Source organism: Macrobrachium nipponense, chromosome 29 (assembly GCF_015104395.2).
Source record: "Macrobrachium nipponense isolate FS-2020 chromosome 29, ASM1510439v2, whole genome shotgun sequence".
NCBI lineage: Eukaryota > Metazoa > Arthropoda > Malacostraca > Decapoda > Palaemonidae > Macrobrachium > Macrobrachium nipponense.
The window spans coordinates 5,934,617-5,951,239 of NC_061092.1; the positions used below are offsets into that span (position 1 = coordinate 5,934,617).

The 16,623-nt window shown below is 35.8% G+C and overlaps 2 protein-coding genes across 2 annotated transcripts; both read right to left on the bottom strand.

Moving 5' to 3' along the window:
- Window positions 1-307: 307 nt before the first annotated feature.
- Window positions 308-6,487, bottom strand: LOC135206071 (gamma-glutamyl hydrolase-like). Its single transcript, XM_064237265.1, has 8 exons — window positions 6,334-6,487; window positions 4,890-5,016; window positions 4,370-4,420; window positions 4,104-4,182; window positions 3,580-3,730; window positions 2,263-2,369; window positions 1,414-1,651; window positions 308-618 (listed from the first exon to the last, which is right to left on the bottom strand). Exons 1-8 carry the CDS (start codon window positions 6,422-6,424, stop codon window positions 494-496), a joined length of 969 nt encoding a protein of 322 aa, XP_064093335.1. The 5' UTR covers window positions 6,425-6,487; the 3' UTR covers window positions 308-493.
- A 3,421-nt stretch (window positions 6,488-9,908) lies between these two features.
- Window positions 9,909-16,358, bottom strand: LOC135205935 (gamma-glutamyl hydrolase-like). Its single transcript, XM_064237127.1, has 7 exons — window positions 16,233-16,358; window positions 15,749-15,799; window positions 15,165-15,243; window positions 14,602-14,752; window positions 11,390-11,496; window positions 10,730-10,967; window positions 9,909-10,475 (listed from the first exon to the last, which is right to left on the bottom strand). Exons 1-7 carry the CDS (start codon window positions 16,352-16,354, stop codon window positions 10,351-10,353), a joined length of 873 nt encoding a protein of 290 aa, XP_064093197.1. The 5' UTR covers window positions 16,355-16,358; the 3' UTR covers window positions 9,909-10,350.
- Between the last annotated feature and the right edge of the window lie 265 nt (window positions 16,359-16,623).

Consider the following 16,623-nt stretch of genomic DNA (forward strand, 5'->3'; position numbering starts at 1 on the left):
CATACCTCTGATTTAGTTGCAACATAAAATACGTATAATTATACACATATAACTGCTAATTATATACATGTAATTGACAAACCAGTGCCGGGGAGGTTATGATAACAATCCTTATTACGCTGCATTTTATTCATTCTTATTAGGTTATTTCACAATCCCAAGAGTACTAGTTAAATGTTATTCACATAATTAAAACTGCTGAAGTGTGTTTTGAAACTTTACGTGGTAGGTAAATAGAGTAAAATATATATATTATATATATATTATATATATATATATATAATATATATATAGATATATATTGTTCCTTCACATTAATATTTAGTATGTGCACACTAATATTAACACTGCCTACGTTGTGCTGCGTAACCAAACTGTACTAAAGTGCTTGCTCCCCCTCCCTCACAAACCATACCCCCACCCCTATAGAGGGACTTTTGTTGGGGACGGGGAGGGGTAGGGGAGCTGCTGCAAGTACATTCCGCGGAGCCTTTTACCGGAAGAAATAGGCCTCCGTGAAGGACGACCCCAGAGCCTCGGTGAAGATGGTGTCGTAGTTGTAGATGAGAGCCTCTTGCTCCTCCTCCTTCGTAGCGAAGGCTTGCTTGTTGTAGCGAGCTGGAAAAGTAGAGGGGAAGAAGTAGCAGTATATTGAAAAGAGCGGTATTATTGATTCGTTTAATCCTACTACCATTACTGCTGCTACTATTACTTCTACTGCTGTTACTCTATTATTATTATTATTATTATTATTATTATTATTATTATTATTATTATTATTATTATTATTATCATTATTATTATTATTATTATTATTATTATTATTCAAAATGCGGTACAAATGGGATCTTAAGCCTATTTGACAAAAGATACTAAATGACTCAATCTGAATTCCTCTTGCTCATGGGCGTCTGCTCCTCTCTCTCTCTCTCTCTCTCTCTCTCTCTCTCTCTCTCTCCCTTTCTATATTATTTATTATTATTATTATTATTATTATTATTATTATTACTCTTCACTTATATTAGTTAATTATTATTATTATTATTATTATGATTATTATTATTATTATTATTATTATTATTATTACTTTTTATTATTATTATTATTATTATTATTATTATCTTATTAATTATTATTATTATTATTTGCTGGAAGAAGACCTTTATTAATAAAGATTTTATTAATAAATAATAGCTATGTCAGCCGCGTTTATTTTGTATAGAAGTTTCTCAAATTTTTCTTATTACATTAATAAGAATAGAGAAACTTCTATACAAAATAAACTCGGCTGGAATAGCCATTATCTTTCATAAAACCTGTATTATTATTATTATTATTATTATTATTATTATTATTATTATTATTATTATTATTACAAGACCACAAGCGTGTGTCTAACAGCTCAGTCAGTACCTTGGTTGACGAAGAAATTGGAGAAGTAGTGGGCGACGCCCACGGAAAAGGGATCGTGGGGGATGGCCGAGTGCCCTTCGTCAGACGCCCACTCGTAAGGGTTCTTCTCGGGGTGGAACTGCGACCCGAAGATGGGGAGGTGGTTGTGTTCGAAAAGGGCCACGTACTCGAGATTGTCGAAGTCGTAGCTGGTGGCCAGGGCCTTGAAGTCCTTTGAGAGTCCCGATGCCGTGAAGTCCTGACAAGGGAAGTGGATATATGCTAGGTTAATTTAACTGAATTAATTTATTTTTAAAAATTTTATTCAATTTATTTAACTTAATTTAATTTATTAATTTAATTAATTAAGTAATTAAACAATTAATTAAATGATTGATTTGATTTAATTAATTTAATTTGATTTAATCTAATTCTATCTATTAATTTATTTATCGAATTTAATTTACGAATTAATGTATCTCATTTAATTTATTGATTATTATTTTCATTTATTTATCAATTCAATTTTAATTTATTAATTTATCAATTTAATTGGTTAATTTACCAATTTGATTTAATTTATTAATGTAATGGATTTAACTTAATTTATTAATTTAATTTAATATACTAATTTAATTTATTTTTTTTTACTTTATTTGGTGAGATCTCTTCTTTCTGCATTTCCTTTTACCTCCTCTGACTTCATCCTAATGAATACCTTGATATTCTTTGGCAGCTTCATTTCCACACACACAAACACACACACATAAACACACACACACAGATAGAGAGAGAGAGAGAGAGAGAGAGAGAGAGAGAGAGAGAGAGAGAGAGAGAGATTGATTCTTAAGGTGAAATAAGACTACTCACTTCAGGTGTCATACACCAACGGTGGAAGTTAACAGTAGTGTTTAGAAGCCTTACGTAGTCGATGACGTAATCGGGCATCTGCTCGAAAATTCGGGAGTCCATGTACCCTGTCAAAAAAAGAAAAAAATGTGTGGGGAAAAAGGGCACAATTGCTGTAACAACAATAATTTCGAGTCGTTGGGGTATGATCTTATTTGAAACGAATTTCTCATGAAGTATTTAGCTTAACAAGATGAGTTTATTGTAACTATAATCCTTTGAAAAAGTGTCATACACTTCAAGTCCTGTGATATTCTTGGGCCTTAAATTACATTAATAAATTTTAAAAAATTGATAAATCAAATTAAGTTGAATAAAAAAATTAATTCGAAAGCTAAAGAAATAATGAATGACGAATTATTTTTATCCAGATGAAGCTAGTTTGCATGGAAGTACTGATTTCTGGTGTACCTGTTATCTGTTATGTAGCTATTATGATAAGTAATCTTAGTTTCAGGGTAGACCTGTTATTTAGCCATTTTAATGTTTACTCTCAGTTTCTAGGTGGGCAATTTTAACATTTAATCTCAGTTTCTGGGTGAGCCCGTTATTTAGCCATTTTACAACCGAATCCTACTAAATGACTTGCAATCATCAACTGAAATGCTTAGAACTCTCTGAATTCAAAGTCGGGAACCTGAAATGCTTAGTACTCTATGAATCCAAAGTCAGGGAACCTGAAATGCTTAGTACTCTATGAATCCAAAGTCAGGGAACCTGAAATGCTTAGAACTCTCTGAATTCAAAGTCGGGAACCTGAAATGCTTAGAACTGTGAATTCAAAGACGGGAACCTGAAATGCTAAGTACTCTGTGAACGCAAAGTCAGGAAATCTGAAATGCTTAGTACTGTGAATTCAAAGCCAGGGAACCTGAAATGCTTAGTACTCTCTGAATTCAAAGTCAGGGAAACTGAAATGCTTAGTACTCTCTGAATCCAAAGTCAGGGAACATGAAATGCATAGTACTATCTGAACCCAAAGTCGGGGAACCTGAAATGCTTAGTACTCCTTGAATTCAAAGTCAGGGAACCTGAAATGCTTAGTACTCTCTGAATTCAAAGTCGGGGAACCTGAAATGCTTAGTACTGTCTGAATTCAAAGTCGGGGAACCTGAAATGCTTAGTCCTCTCTGAATTCAAAGTTAGGGAACCTTAAATGCTTAGTACGCTCTGAATTCAAAGTCAAGGAACCTGAAATGCGTAGTACTCTCTGAACGCAAAGTCAGGGAGCCCTATAGTTAATCTGTCGGTATCAATGAAGACGACACTGTTACATACCTTCTTGCAGCGTGAGACGATCCGCCTTGTTCGAGGCGTCGCAACGCGTTAGCCACCTCTGGAAATCAGCCGCCAGGTAAGTTATCATTTCGAAGCCTAGACACGTCCCCCAGAGCGGCATGTATATGCCCTCCATGTTTGCCCTGATGACCTTCTCGGAAAAAGGTTTTGGAGGATTTGAAAAAAGGAAGTCAGAACATTGTAAGTCAGAACGCAGTGGATTGTATGATTTCACGTTTACAGTCAAGAGGCAATTTCAATATAACTGCTATATTTTATCAGAAATACTTTTTCTGTGCAGTTTAACATTCACGCTATTTATTTTTTACACTCACTTTCATTCTAATAAATATATTCATAAATACCATTTCCTAAAATTCCTGTATCTTTTTCAGACCTTTTTAGGCTCTTCCACAGATCTTTCCTACCACCACTCCCTCAACAAGAACAACAGCAGCAACAGCAACCAAGTATTTTGTAAGCTTACTCCCCGAGCAAGCGAAAATAGTGACGTAACAACTTACATGTTCATACAGTTTCTGCCCGGCAGCTCCGTAGCCACTGCTATTGGTTATTGACACGGCTCCTCCGGGGAATAGTATTCTGTAAGATGTACGATGATGTCCTGAGATTACGAGAAAATCGTAATATTTTATTTCTCTATCTATCTTTGTTTCACCTGAATTTCCTTCTAAGGAAAATGCTCTGTAGTAATGAAACGAAGAGGCGAAAGTATTAACGTAATTATTAAACAAATTATAAAGAAATAATTTTTCTTTATCTTCCTTACCCATTCACTGAGGACGCTATGTTCTCGTAGTAACTGTCATCCTGATCGATGCTGGAAATAATAAATGAAACTTGTTAATTAAGGTAATACGTGTTATCTCAAACACACATGAATGATGATTATTTTAAAGTAGCTAAATTTATGAGTCAACTCAAATATGCTATTCTTTTTAAACTAAACGTCGTTTGTGTTTACTAATGGAGATTTACAGCCACGAGCTTTAGGAAAGTTGCCATATTCAGCAACTTCTCACATTTATACGCTCAGTTGATTTGTTGGGAATGACACAAGTGTTCTCATTTGAAAGTATTTTTGTTATGCACTATGTCAAAAGAAGTATTCAATATTTATTGGTAAAGAAGTATGTAAAGTAAAGCACTTTTCACCATTATATGAGATGAATAATGGTGATACAGCACATTGATGAATTGTGAATAGGTAAATCAGCATCCCAAATTCTTTACGTATAAGCTACAGCGCTTCGTCAGTTCTACAGAGCATTCCAACAGCAGGAACTTACAGAATTGGAACCACTCTGGCTCCCGATCCTTCTATGTACTTCACGTAGGATGCAGCGATGTAGGATGTGTAGTTCTTATCCTCCAGGAGGTCCAGGAGACTTTCCGATGGCTCCTGCGACAGGACTCCTATGGGAGATCACAATTTCGGTAATGCTGAAGAATTTGATGTCACTTGATACATAAAAAATTTCATCTAACCTCTGTGGAGAGAGAGAGAGAGAGAGAGAGAGAGAGAGAGAGAGAGAGAGAGAGAGAGAGAGAGAGAGAATGATCAAAATGTTAGACCAATTACATTGAGTTTATCAGCATTGATATAGTTGTGATTAATATAGTGCTGTCAATATATTTCTATCATTAACACTAGGCCTACGGTTCATTGCAGCAGCAGAGAGAGAGAGAGAGAGAGAGAGAGAGAGAGAGAGAGAGAGAGAGAGAATTATTAAAGATGTTAGACTAAGTATATTGATTTTATCAGCATTGATAAAGCTGTGAATAACATATAACTGTCATTAATACTAGGCCTTCACGCTTTATTACAGCATAGAAAGAGAGAGAGAGAGAGAGAGAGAGAGAGAGAGAGAGAGAGAGAGAGAGAGAGAGAATTTTTAGCCTAGGTATATTGATTTTATCAGCTTTATATAACTGTGACATAGTACTATCATTTGCACTTGGCCTACATTTCATTACGGCCTATATATGTGAAGAAAACATAATTACTTTTCTCAAAGGTAGCTGTAGAGTATTTTATGCTTATCTTCGTAGCAAGAAATCAAATTGCACCTTCCCACGCTTATCATAAGCGTTTGGAATATGATGAGTATCAAAAACAACCTAAAAATGAAGTCCAATTTAGTGCAGATAAGACATAGACCCAAGTGTGGGAATAACTGAAAACGCGTGAGAATAGTACCAGTTGATTGGTCGGAGTTCAGGTGTCCAAACTAGGCTTCTTATTTCCCTTGACATCTTACCATCACTTCAGCAAAAACGCGTGCTGGCAAAAGGCCATCTTAAGCTTCCAATAAATTGTTTTGTTGTTCCTCCAACCTTTCTCAATAAGTGACGTTATTCTTAAGAATCACGCGCGCACACAGAAATGTATACACACACACATACACACTCCCTCAGAGAGAGAGAGAGAGAGAGAGAGAGAGAGAGAGAGAGAGAGAGAGAGCAATAATGTGTGCAAACTGAACTATATACTCTGAAGGACAACTTAATATCGTTTCTGCAGAATATTGGAACGACGAAAATTTGTTCCACTGTTCCATAACTGCAGTCTCAATGAAATATTGTACCCTGAAAATACCTTTGGCAATAACGTATTATTAGAATGTTTCTCCCCTTTATTATTTGCTTTATCAACGATTTCTGGATATGCAGTATCTGTAGGTCATGTTTTCCAGCGAAATAATAATAAAAATAATTAAAAATTGAGCTTACCAATAATTGGTCGAAAGTTGTAGTCGACAGTTGGCAGTGCATTTGCCGCCAGGGCGCCAAAGACCAGGTGAAAGGCAGTCGACGATCCCATGACGGTGTCTCTGAGCGACTGATGATTGAAGGAATGGAGCAGTAGAAGATAAGACGAAACGCTGGTGGTTAAAGGAATTTGTGGGGGGTGGAGTTGTGGTGGGGTTGGGACATTGCTTGGTTGGGTGATGGGCACTTGAGCCTAAGCTCTTTGCTCCACCCCCATCACCCTTTGAATACAGAGAAGGCGAAGGAAAACGATAAAGTTAGAAAATTACGTGAGATATTGGTCTAGAACTTTTCGTATTCGACCTGCAAAATAAAGGTACTATACTTCCCTGTCTTGTTTTACCACATAGCTTCTGCATTCATTCCTTTATTGCACTAATTGGCTCTCATTTTTGATAAATCTGGTGTGACCTTATTGTTCGGGTGTCCAAAAAAACACGTTTTACCATCAAAATCGCATGCATTATAGCAAGAGCAAACAGAATTTTGTTCAGAGTAATCGCTCGTTTATATATCGGGACGCTCTTGTGACGTGAATATAAAAAAGACGATGCAAATATTCCTAGACCAAAGCGCTTGTCGGCGACGACTAAGCTAGACCTATGCCTGCACGGTCTAGTTCTCCGGAAGAAACCCTTGACTCCTACAAAGTCCAATTATAAAAGTGATAAAATATTCATTAAAACATGGATTTCAGAACAAAGTAGTGAAAATAGAGAAATGAGACTAAAAATTTACTGCACTAATCGAGATTACTGCTTGGAGTTATCGGCTTACCACGATAAGAATGATAAAACTTACAGTTCTGTAAATACGTAGGAACACTTGTGTGGGTATCTAAATGTCACCCTCAATATTCGTCATCTCTCTCGCTCTCTCTGTTTACAGTATCTGCTTGTCTTGTTAATCATCTATGTATCGGCCTACGGGTTTCCTCCCGGATATACGGCGGTATCTTGAAATAAACCAAACATGTATATCAGGGCCAGAGTTAGACTGGTAACGCTTGTTATTATTAGCTGTTAATAATAATAATCGTGTTTAGGTATTACATACCATACCATTTTCTCTTTCCCCTAACGAATAACGAGGACAGTGATTGGGAAGTTTATCATTTAACAATAATCGTTATGTCAGGACTTTTACCATGTGAATTTTGTATACTTTCCTGATTTAAAAAGTTTAGGGAAGTCACATTAAATTATCATTAATATTATTATTAATATGGTTCTAAGGTAATTCAGGAATCTTATTCAATGATTTCCTACCTAAATCTTGCTTGCATGAATTTCCCTCTTATATCTTATCGTTATCATTCTCTTTGAATTTGTCTCCGATTCTAAAAGTTACGATTCCTTGTGATGCCTCCTGTAATATCCTATTCACACGTTCTTTCAAAACTTTTCGTCTCAGCGTTAACGCTTTTCATTCAGTTTGATGTATGATGGTGCGAGGATGACATTATTCATATTGGACAGAGAAAACAGTCCAGTACTTGCCCGAAATGTAAATGAAATGTAAATTTAGCAGAGATTTTGAAACGAGCGTCTTCCTTAGCACTTTGTGACGGTAATTTGTTCTCGTCAGCCATCTATACTCTGTTTTTTTCCATCTGTCTACCCGCCTGAGGTGTTTTGTATGGTAACACTGCGTCCCGGGCTTTAGATAGTTACGCTATGTGTAAGTTTTAGGTAAATAAAAGGATATCTGGGTGTACATTTGCAACTGAAAAGTGTTTTAATAATTTACTGTATGCGAATTACACCGTTAATATTCGAAATAGGATATTATTATAATTGTTGAATGTAAGCTGAATGTAACTATCCAAAGCCCGGGACGCAGTGTTACCATACTAAAACACCACAGGCGGATGGACAGATGGAAAAAAACAGAGTATAGTTGACAGCCTTTGCATCTTTAAACTTAAGGTGCAGTGTTACATACTGTATGGCTGGTATCTCTGGTTGTCTTTGACACCTCTAGGGTAGATCTAGGCCTAGGGTACTTAATCGCGGCGGCCTAGACTATGGCAGCTGCGGTTTTTCTATGCAGTTTTACTTACTGAACAAGAATTTTAAGTAATATTTATTCGGACGACTGTAATTAACCCCCAGGGGCCAGTAATAAACACGGCGAAATACATTGGACGGCCTAATCCCGGACGTCGTATCCGCGGTTACGTTTCCTTGCAGTCCGTGCGGAGTGCTTCTGTAGAAATACCATTTTTAGAATAATTTAGGCTAGGAGGCACAGCCATTTTACAGCTGTGGCTCATAAACTCGGCGATAATGTAGTGACCAGTCTGGCATGTGGTCAGTTGCAACTCAAAATGTCATGGGACATCGAAATTAAGATTGTGATTGTGACGGACGCCAGTTTTCGGTAATTGCCGCCAGCTTTTGGGAGAATTCTTTATTATCTCTTTATTTAGACAGCTGTGTGTGAGTCACACACTCAAGATACAGTATAGATTATATCGACCATTAGCCTACGTACGCCAGTTGCAAATGGCATCACCGATGTGAGCACATATTGGCGAACCAGCATTCTTTTATTAGTTTCCGAACAATTGGAATGTTTTGCATTGTTCACGAATATAAAGATTATAAAATAATTCAACTGCAAATGTCTTCCTGGATACAGGTTACATAACCCCGTCCACTTGAATTGTCTGATGTTTGGCATACAGGTACTATAGGCCTACGCCATACTAAAAATGATTACTTCTTTTATAGCAAAGTATTCCAAGGAGTGATTTGTGCCTAGAGTGTTCTTCACTATAACTATAGTGAAGAACATGCCGGTATATTAGCGATTTAAATTATATTTTCGCCGGTTTTGTATCGAACAGAAGGTTTCATCTTGCGCCAAAATGGCTGCCAACCTGTGGCAACAAGATGACGAACAGGCCCTGCATACTTTTTTTTCTCCAGCAACTGCAGTATTTTCTTCTTTGGTTAGAGGGTAGAAATTTGGAAGTGTGTGTGTGTCCCGTGGCACCACTTAGCTGACGTAAAAATACCCTTAAGGTGATATTACGTGGATAGGGGTTCTAGACCCGTCCAGGCATCATTGATACCTGTTGACGTCTAAAGGCATGTGCTATTTACACGAGTTTTTTTCTTTTATTTTTCCTGCACAGGTGTTTTATTTCCACTTTCAGACCTGTCCGCCCCCCTTTAATCCAGGATTTGAATCGTATTGAGTGTATAAACGTTGAAAACTCCAGATTCTGTTTCAGTGACAGATGAATGATAATCAGTTACGTACGGGGCAAGGGCCCGTGCACGTATTGTAGCTTGGAATGGGACCCGTTTTCTTTTTCGAACTTTAGGAGCATGGTACTAGTTTTTCTAGACTTGTCACTGTAAAGTACTTTCCTAAATGCAGCTAAGCCACGAAAAGAGACGGTTGGGGAGGTTCAGTAAAAGAGATAACGGTTATTTGAACTTTTTTGAAAATAATTATGACAATCTACGGAAACTCAGTTGAAATACCTATATCTCACTGGTTACGTCTGGTTTTTAAACTGGGAATTACTGCTCTAGTTTTAAGGCATATAAGAGTGTATGTACCTTAGCACATGCAAACAGTAATGCACAAAATGTACATGTATGTGGAGTGGTTAAGTACAAGATCTGCTCTGAGACTATTCAAATACTAAGACAAAATATTAATTGAAAAATTAAAGTATCATCTAGAGTGGCTTGGATAAGCGCTGATTCAGTAAAATAAAAATAACGATATTTAAAAATTTGGTTGTCGAGATTACTGTCATCGCAATGACAAGATAGATGGTTGGGTGGTTTCGATTAGTACTGTAGCTACACAATTACTTTAAGTAACAATATCAGCATTGGGTAACTGCATTCGCAGTTATATATTAGCATCTTGCATGGCTTAACATTAGTACTACTACAGGATCTTGTTTAGTCGCACTTATTTGTAGGCCTACGTTTCCGGAACGCCTCGAATTTTTTAACGGAATAGATAACATTCTGTGTAACCAGCGCCCAGTGCTCCGGTGAAAATGGTGTCGTAATTGAAGATCAGAGATGCTTGCTCTTCCTCCACCGTCGCGAAGTGTTGTTTGTTATAACGAGCTGGAAGTAAACATATACGTACAGATGCGCGCGTGTGTATATATTTTGTATACACATAATATCATGTATATTTAGGACAGTTAGTGGAGGAATGCCGAAAAAATATTGACAAGGTTTTATACACATTCAATGAAACTGATGCAACAGTCACATTTAATATCACTGTTTTGAAAGAACGTCTTCTACCTACACTCTTGAAGAACCAGTATTCATAAAGTTTCAGAAAAAAAAAACTATGCATAGTGACGCCCTACCTTGATTGACGAAGAAATTGGAGAAGTAGTGGGCGACGCCCACGGAAAAGGGATCGTGGGGGATGGCCGAGTGCCCTTCGTCAGACGCCCACTCGTAAGGGTTCTTCTCGGGGTGGAACTGCGACCCGAAGATGGGGAGGTGGTTGTGTTCGAAAAGGGCCACGTACTCGAGGTCGTCGTGGTCGTAGCTGGTGGCCAGGGCCTTGAAGTCCTTTGAGAGTCCCGATGCTGTGAAATTCTGATGAGGGAAAGCAGTATTGTTAGTTTTCTTTGGCAAAATAGCGCACTTACACACACGCGCTTTTATATATATATATAAATATAGATATATATATATATATATATATATATATATATATATATATATATATCTATATATATATATATATATATATATATAGTATATATACATATATATATATATATATATATATATATATATATATATATATATATATATATATATATATATATATATATATATATATATATATATAAAGTATAAATATAAAGTATATATATAGAATGAGAGAACCTTTATACACTCACCAACACGATTTGAATATCACGCAGGAAGTAAAAAAAATTACCAATCAGTTTCAGTTGCATCAGATAAGAGGGAAAGGGTTTATATAATTCTTGACTAGAATGATCACTCACCTCGGGAGTTATGCACCAGTCGTGGAAGTTCACCGTAGTCTTCAGGAGGCTGACGTAGTCGATGACGTAATCGGGCATTTGTTGGAAAATTCGAGATTCCATGAATCCTTCGACGGATTAGAAGACGATTAAAATAGGAATGATGGAAAAAGTGCCTCTTGAAAAAATTTTTTTTTCCACCCATACATATAAGGTGATGTTTTAAAATGTTAATAATTAATTATTTAATGTTAATGTAACTATTCGTATATATATATATATATATATATATATATATATATATATATATATAATATATATATATATATATATATATATATGATGTATGTATATATATATATATATATAAATATACAGTATATATATATATATATATATATATATATATATATATATATATATATATATATATGTGTGTTGTGTGTGTGTGTGTGTGTGTGTGTGTAAACTGAATCACGAAAGTTTGGAAGGTGATAAATCCATAAATAAAAGTATGAGCCAAGAAACTCCGTTGTTTATTTTTCCTTCGTGGCATATACCTTTATATATATATATATATATATATATACTATATATATATACATATATATATATATATAATATATATATATATATATATATATATATATATATGCAGAAGCCAGGTACTATGTCGTACCTCTAATTAATGGGGATACAATCCACAATGAAGTAAATTCCTCTTGTAGTTTAAAATATATATTACTTGTATAGGATTAAAGCTTTCGACCATCAACTGTGGTCTTGTTCACTAAAGTGTGATATGTCACCTCAAGGAACTGACAAGAAGAGCACAAACATTTGAAAAAACAACGGTTAGGAAACAAGCTAGTTCAAATTATGAATGATCAGGCGGTTGAGCCCTCGTTCTTTCCAGAATTCGTCTTGATCTTCGTGGGGGAATGTTTCTATTGTCAACTGCTTGTTCTATGGTGGTTGGGTGGTTAGTTGGAGAAATGACCTGAGTGGAGTAAACAGGAGAGGAAGCAGCATCGTTATTGGCACATATATTTCTAAAGTTTGAAATTTTCCCTTTCCTACATATCTCCTCACAAATAGCTGTATTTTCTGTAGTGCCAGTATTTCCTGCAAAGGTCTCGTTTAATGAAATTAACGCCCCTTCTACTACTCGTCTCAAAGTCCGGTCGTTACATGCAAAAACAACCTTTGTACCTTTAAAATTTATTGCGTGGTTTTTCTCCCATGTATGTTGCGCAATTGCACTGTATGAACTTCCCCTTCTGCAAGCAGCAACGTGTTCTTCCCTTCTCTTATCAATGGAACGTCCGCTTTCTCCCACGTAACATTCATTGCAATCACTACAAGGTATTACATATACTCCTACATTCTCTCTATTACCCGGGTATTTTTAATGAGTTTCTTCTTGATTGTACTGTTGTACTGAAAAACTACGTTGAAGCCGTTCTTTTTTCCTTTAGCTGCCTAGAAAATTTATTAAGTTCTCTATTATAAGGAAGAGCAAGAGATGCCTTAAAATCTGCCTTTTCAATTATATCATGAGGGGCGTAAAACATCGATCTCGCTTTAGATAGAGACTGTAGTATAAAAAACTTTGGGTAACACAGTTTAGTAAAACTATCTACCAAGAAATTTATTTCGGCCTCAATGAACTGGGGATCACATATTCGGTATGCTCGAAAAAAACAAATTGGTTAAAACGTTGTGCTTTACTTTCGGTTCATGATATGAAAAGTAATGGATATAGGTGTTTGTGTGGGTGTTCTTCCTATACACGCTGAATTTAAAGTCACTACTCTCTGTGTTCTCTATGAACTACCATATCTAGAAAGGGAAGCCTATTTTCCATTTCCTTTTCCACTGTAAATTTAATAGAGGGCAAAAAACCATTTAGCAACTCTAAAAACCTATGAAAGGCTTCCTCGCGCCGTGTCTATAAAAACAATAAAACATCATCTACATACCTAACCCAAATTTCAGGCTTGATGTCTTCTGGTAGTGTGTCAACGTAAACCTTTCGAAAAATTCCATACATAAGTTAGCCAATATAGGGGAGAGAGGTGAGCCCATCGAGACCCCGGATTTTTGTTGATAGAACGAACCATTAAACTCAAAAATTGTAGATTCAACGCAAATGTTAATCAAATCACAAAATTTATCTATGTGCATAGGTGGCTTGAAAATATTATCTGAGGCTAATTTCTTCAAGTTGTCGAGCACGAAACCTCAGTGGTACATTTGTGAATAAAGAAACTATATCTGACTGTACATAGTACCTATATAATTCTTTTCCTTAATTTGATCCATAAAATCCATACTGTGCTTAATGTGAGATTTCGAAATTGTCCCTATTAATTTCCCCAAAACATCCGCTAACCATGATGACAGATCCGACTGAGGAATGTTGCAGCTAGCGACAATGGGCCTTAAAGGACACCCCTCCTTGTGAATCTTGGGAGTTCCGTAAAAATAACTAAAAGACGGCAGTTTTTCGCTAGCTTACTCAGGACTATTTCTGGTTTCTTTTTCCACACCACTGCTAACTATGGCTTTTATTTTCTTGTTAAATTCAGACTGCAAATCGCTAATGCAAGGGGGTTTTGTTACTTTTAGGTATGTGTTACTATCGTTTAAGAGCCTGTGTGCCTTGATCAGGTAATCGTTCTTATTCATAACCACTACACAGCCTCCTTTGTCTGCTTTTAAAATTTTAATACTTGAATTCTTCAATCTATCTAATGCCAAGTTGAAACGTCGTGGTAAATGATCTACCTTCTTCTCAAAACTATGAAGCAACATGCCTTTAATAAAATCTAAGTTTACTCCTGAATGCTTGTAGTTAAATTGATTGATGCTACCAATTCCTCTAATGAAATCAATATCCTCAGTGCCCAGAGAAAAATTGAGACCTAGGCTAAGAAGTATTTTACTATCCTCATCTAGCTCACAGTCCGCAAGTATTTTGATATTATCCTGATTAAAAGCAAGATTCCAAACAGAGTGCCTACATAAATTTCTAAGCTTCCCATCTAGCTGAGCTTTATGTGCCAACAGTTGATGGTCGAAAGCTTTAATCCTATACAAGTAATATATATTTTAAACTACAAGAGGAATTTACTTCATTGTGGATTGTATCCCCATATATATATATATATATATATATATATATATATATATATATATATATATATATATATATATAAAGTCTTAGTTACCTGGTTGCAGTGTGAGTTGATCGACCTTATTTCTAGCGTGACATCCCTGCAGCCAGTTTTGGTAATTAGCTCCCAGGTATGTTATTATTTCGAAGCCCAGACACGTTCCCCAGAGAGGCAAATATGTGCCTTCCTGGTTTGCCTGGATGACCTGTCAAAAGCAGCAATCAAACTGAATAAGTTAAAATGAAACTTTTCGTTACTAGTCGCATGATTATTGGAAAATTTATAACAACTGCAAACACACCTAGGAAGTTGTGATATTGTTTCCAATGATTACTACTATATTGCTTTAGGGAAGTTCATTAGGTCCGCAGTGTAGAGTGGTTTACTTAATTGCAGAAGATGCATAAAATCTCGTTTACTGACGGGGCTGCAGGCAAGGAACGCCAAAAATTTATTTCATCCTTAATAAATTTTCCAAGTTATGAATGTTAGCATTCATATTTATGTTGCATTTTGAATAGACAAAATATTTCCGATTACGAGTGGTTATTTGAATTCAGTCAAATACTTAAAATAAAAAGAATAGCATTATTTGGTTATCATTTCTATCAACTTACGTGATCATATATTTTCTCTGCAGCTGTCCCATAGGCACTACTATTCGTTATTGATACAACTCCTCCGGGAAACAGTATTCTGTTGATATAAGATAGCATAAGATCGTGGAGGACTCTGGGAAAAATAGTATCAGATTTTTGAAATAGTCCACCCAGAAGACCCGTTTTCTAAAACTAACTTCTGTGTTCAGCGGGTACGTTTTCTCATAACATCTTTTTGCCAGACTTTACCAATAATTTTGTCGTCCCAGGATAACGTTAAAATCAGACAGGTTCGTGTTTACTTTAATTTAATGAACCTGCTTGCTACTTCAGTAAGATGTATATGTAAGGCTGTTCTAAACCTTGGCATAATATGATGTATTTAACCTTTTAATCAGTCGATAGCAATAACTGATATACGGATAATATTCTTCAATAAATTTCCAATTTCCACTGAGATTTCTACATATGGAAATTGATTCATGAACTTTTGCCTAGGAATACTATACTAAGATTTTGTATAGTACTGAAATAATTTAATATTCTACATTCCATTCGGTAATAAAAAAACAGTGAGAGTTTATTATTTTCATTTTCCTTACCCATTCACCGAGGATGCCATTTTCTCGTAGTAACTGTCATCTTGATTGATGCTGGAAAGAGCGTAATTTATGAAGGCATTAAATTTATGGAAGTATTTCGTTCATGAATTTTCGACAAGAGGACCTTGCACAAGAACGGGCAAAGCTGTATATGTAATTTCTTGACATGTATGAAACTATAGATTTGAATATGTGTCCCCCTTGTAGGTGTTTATACCCATATTTTTTATGAAGTGAAAATTTCTTAATTTAAAGGGGATATATGTACACACACCTTTGGAAATATCTGGTGCTGATTTCAAGCTCTGACAATTCCCTTTGCCACCATATTTACAGGCCAAGTTTTAAGGCTATTTACAAAATTTTAAATGACAAAAGTCTTCCACTGCTGCACGTAATCATTTATGTATAGTAAAAAAATTGAAGAAAATTAATTTTACAAAGTCTTCCACCATGGGTACTGAATTCGAGCCCAGGAACTTACAATATTGGAACCGCTCTCGCACCAGAGCCTTCTATGTATTTTACATAAGAAGCAGCGATGTATGAGGTGTAATTCTTATCTTCCAGAAGGTCTAATATATCTTGCGGTGGCTCCTGCGTCATGATGCCTATAAAATTGTAAATTTCAGCGTGAAAAACAAATAGTAGATTACAGATGAAAAAGAAGCCTTGAAGAATAATTCTAGTGTACTAAAGTGAAATTCTCTCTCTCTCTCTCTCTCTCTATTCATTTATACATAGTTCTCACTTATACCAGCGTGACTGTTTTTTCATCGTTTAATACAGAATTCATAATACCTTGAGAATATCTATCTCCCATGGAGAAATTATAATTCAGTGCTACTGCACCGGCCAATGTCCGTCTTACCTAT